The sequence below is a fragment of the Papaver somniferum genome, chromosome 9 (assembly GCF_003573695.1).
Source record: "Papaver somniferum cultivar HN1 chromosome 9, ASM357369v1, whole genome shotgun sequence".
Lineage (NCBI taxonomy): Eukaryota > Viridiplantae > Streptophyta > Magnoliopsida > Ranunculales > Papaveraceae > Papaver > Papaver somniferum.
This window is the reverse complement of record NC_039366.1, coordinates 86,449,372-86,453,631: the sequence shown is the minus strand read 5'-3', so window position 1 is coordinate 86,453,631 and position 4,260 is coordinate 86,449,372. Positions and strand designations below refer to the sequence as shown.

The window sequence follows — 4,260 nt, the reverse complement described above, 5'->3', positions numbered from 1 at the left end:
TGATGTCTTTGAAGTTGGTTATTTTTTTCTTTCTTTTTTTGACCCAGTTCTTTGAATCTTTGAAATTAGCTATTCATCTGTTGTGTACTAAAGGAATTTGGAAAGCCAGAACCCCATACATAAGCCAGTCATACAACATAAGTACGGTTTGTAGGAAAGTTTGTGTACTAAAGGAATTTGGAAAGCCAGAACCCCATACACAAGCCACTCATACAACATAAGTACGGTTTGTAGGAAAGTTTCTGCACCGTGTAGACCTCTGATACTGTTGAATGAAATCCTATGTCATGTATAGTGTATGAAGACTAATTACGTATTAACTAAAGAATTTCAATTCTTGGTCTTTTCAGTCATCGCTACTATGCATAAAACCATAACTACAAAATATTGGTCTTTTCATTGTAACCAAATAACTCCCAATAGCAACCCCAATTTCACAATCTTTATTCAACTTGACAACTACGAAAATTGTACTGTAATATCTTTATAAACACAGTCTAATTGTACCTGAAGCATATGGAATCACAGCATGCAGTAAAACCCTGTTATTTTAACAACTGAAATTTCAGAATGCAATCACACAGTGTGAGACGCACCAAGGTATCATTACACTCCAAGCAAAAATTTCAAGTACCAGGTCTGATAAGAGATGGAACTTAAAAATAAGAGAAAAGGGGGTTTTGTGCTGGAAGAAAACTTGATGCAAATTGCCATATCTTCTTTCAAGCTTCAGCTCCATCCGAACGCAATGCTATAGATAAACCGGCAAAGGATTTCATTAGGAACAGTAGATTCAAAAATGAAGGAATAGAAATAAATACCTAAACCTTAACAAATGCACAGAGCACAAGTAGAGTAACTGCTACCGCATGTAAATACATATGCTGCATCATGTAAAGTTTTGTATGGAATTCTGCAGTTATCAGAAAGCAGGCACAGTGGCAATGGCAGGTATGTTACCACGTTTTAAGGGCTGATATTATTTAATGGGAGAAGGCAAACAGCTAAAACAGGTATTTCCTTTTTCTCATTTCAACCATGTTATATGTCTAAAGTAAAATACGACAGAAGTTATATTTCGTTGGCATGCATCCCTCAAAAACGAAAACACTACACCCAACCTACGCGGCATTCAGTAATTCCTACATGGTTTTCATTTGGACACCACACCACTCATTCACAAAAAAGGGTTACTCGGTCTCATATTCTAGGGTTTAGAATCTTTAGATGCTTGGGCGACAAAATGGGCAAGAATCCTAGGTGATGAGTAGTGGCTCCCCACCACAAAACAAACCTTACATTTGTCCTACAGACAGATACCTAATATTCCTCTTTTTACTTTTAACATTCACGCCGCAAGTCCTCTACAATCTCCGCGCTTCAGCTGCTTGGTCATTAGAAGTTGACAATCATATGGTCCAAAAAATAAGGCATGCATAGTTTTTGTAACACTGTAATCATCATACAAGCAAGAAATATGGATTCCTGTAGTTGTTCCTACTGAAGTAGTCGATGACACAGCTTGCAGATTTTCAACACACCACCAAATCTACAAACTCGTAATACCTCTTCTATATGACCCAAGAACCCTATGTTATGTACTTTCAAGTATGAACTCACTGAATTACTCTGTGTGTTGAAACCACGACAAAACCCCACTAACCAGTTAAAACATACAAAATATATATATTCTGATTTCAGCTCACAACCGCAAGACTCAATCCCCTTTGCAAGTGATGTGACCTTGGTTATGAAGCCCCTGATAAGACTCATCCTTAAATCATATTAGGTTTAGGAGGTTGAGGTGCTATATTACCTTGATTATGGTGAATTCTTCCTTTATGAGTGACCAAATTATTGCTCGGACAGATCACAAAATATTGCATAAAACTAAAAAAGACCTTGCTTTTCGAAGCTGTGTGATTATATACAAGCAAATAAGCCCCAGTGATTACAATAAATTTATATCTACTTATATATGCTAATAAGCTAGAAGATGTTATGCAACACTACAAGGCCTTACCTTCGATTTCACCTTTTCAATCATAGTGTGTATCAATTGAAACATGTCATGCGCAGAGGTGTGAAGGTAATTTCATGTAAATGATAAAAATGAAGGGGTGCGTTTTATTTTGTTTCTTGAAATTTATTGCGATAACGCCACACAGACCAATCGACAAGGTAGGAGATCAAACCAGGGCAGTATAGGTCAGATATTAGACAACGCATAATCCTCAGGATGAGCATCTAAGAAATCATAGGATATCCCAAAAATCCACACTAGCATCAGAAGTCATTTCATATATCTTAAGCAACCTACACTAAAATGTAATCAATCTTGGATTTTGCCCTTGCAGCTTTATTTTGAACACCATTTCCAATTCTCTCCACAACAACCTAATACCAATTTACATCCAAGGTTCTATCTACAGACTACAAATACGGTGGTTGACAAACATCTATTCTATCTACAGACTACAAGCAAGGTGCTTGTCAAACATCTTTTAAAAAAAAAAGAAAGAAAAGTTTCAATTAGGCAACAAATACGGCAAATTGGGATACAAACTAAACCACGCCCAGTTCATTAAGATATATTCAACAACAGGATATAATATCAACTCGATTAAGCTTATGAACATGGTTAAACTCATCAGATTTTTTCATAATAACAGTTATGGTACATCTAAATTAGCCAAACCCTAACACAAACTTTCATATTAGATCTGAAACAAGGATCTCAAAAATCATCAAAAACCCTAAAAATTCAATCATTTCCAAAGAAAATAATAAAACCCTAAGATTATTAAGAAAGAGGAGGGAGTGAGGGTAATTACTTGGTTTATTTGGTTTTCCTTCACCCCATTTGGAAACGGTGAAATGAACTTTCTCACGGGCTAAGGCTTCAGATCTGTGAGGTTCTTTAAGACAATTACGAACAAGGCGAGCACAGATGTTTGAATATGTTATGTAGGTCATCCCTGCTGATCTCCAGAATGGTACTGCTAATCCTGATGCTGCTGCTGGAGACGCCATTCTTATCTCTCTTTCTTCTTCTCTCTAGATACGTTTCTCTACTCCTCAAATTTCTCTTTGACCTAATAAATACTGTATTCATCTACTCTACTAACCAGGGACCAAGACGTGCGTTTCGCATGCTCCAATCATGACTAGGTACGCTTGGATTTTTTTTGTTTTTTTTTAAAACGGAAAAATATTATTAATCATCATCAACATGAAGGAGTTTACAACCATTGGATGGAAGCCTGGCGACAAGCTGTGATCCAATCTCTTTATTGAGAACCACACCTATCCTATGAAAAAGAAAATCTCCAATAGAAACGTTTTCATCATGACTAGCCATATAGTTTCGCAACCTTTTCAAGAACTCCTCAGTATCACTCCCTAGCCCACCTAAAGTAGTGAAGGCAAGAACACCAAACCCCAACTTCTGACTCGTACATTTCTCCAAATATTTAGTCCTCTTTTTCGCTATTGCATTGTCCATAGCCCGACCAAGGACAAAGTTACGCTCCCAATTGCCAGTAAAGGGGGAAACCACCGTGACATCCAAGCACATATCGTAGCCGTTATCCCAACCATACACAAAGATATCCGCAGGGCGTAGAGCCAAACCATCATCCGAAAGGAGCCGCAAATCCACCTCCTTTCTGGCAGAGACACTCGCACGATAGCAAATGTCTGTGAAGGTATCACGGAGTAGGTCATGCCTGTATTTGATCCCAACCCCTTTCTTGCAGTGCAAGGCGTGATCCCCAAAGATATCCATCCCAACACCACAAACAGAACACAGGTCTCCATTCTCAAAGAGAGAAATCCCGAGCCTATATCGCAGAACAACAGGAAATTTCCTGGCCCCAATTGACTGATTAAGCCCGTCAATAGGAATTGCCAACAAGTAGTCCTGAGCATGGTTAACTCTGTTACTCTGCTAGAAAGCTGCATCCCGCTTCGACATGTTAAACTGAATGGGTATGTTCTTCTTCACCGCATCAAAATACTTGACTGCCAAAGAACTCATAGAGTGGGGTGCAATATCATCAATGCGTAAAAAAGAATCACCAATACCACATACCTGTTTGAAAATTGTCAAAGCGTGCTAAAAACTGGGGCTTAGGCCCGACACCCCAGAGTGCCTCAAGATGGTCCCCTGCTGAAATCTCGCCTGAAAACAAGAGGCTACATAACCATATTGCTTCCTGTCCTCCATAGTGTACACCCTCAAACCACCATCTTTGATAG

General features: G+C 38.5%; 1 protein-coding gene across 1 annotated transcript; it reads right to left on the bottom strand.

The window, feature by feature from the left end:
• Positions 1–420: 420 nt before the first annotated feature.
• LOC113314060 (ATP synthase subunit epsilon, mitochondrial-like) lies at positions 421–3,107 on the bottom strand. The gene is made up of 2 exons (XM_026562837.1): positions 2,835–3,107; positions 421–751 (listed from the first exon to the last, which is right to left on the bottom strand). Exons 1-2 carry the CDS (start codon positions 3,031–3,033, stop codon positions 723–725), a joined length of 228 nt encoding a protein of 75 aa, XP_026418622.1. The 5' UTR covers positions 3,034–3,107; the 3' UTR covers positions 421–722.
• Between the last annotated feature and the right edge of the window lie 1,153 nt (positions 3,108–4,260).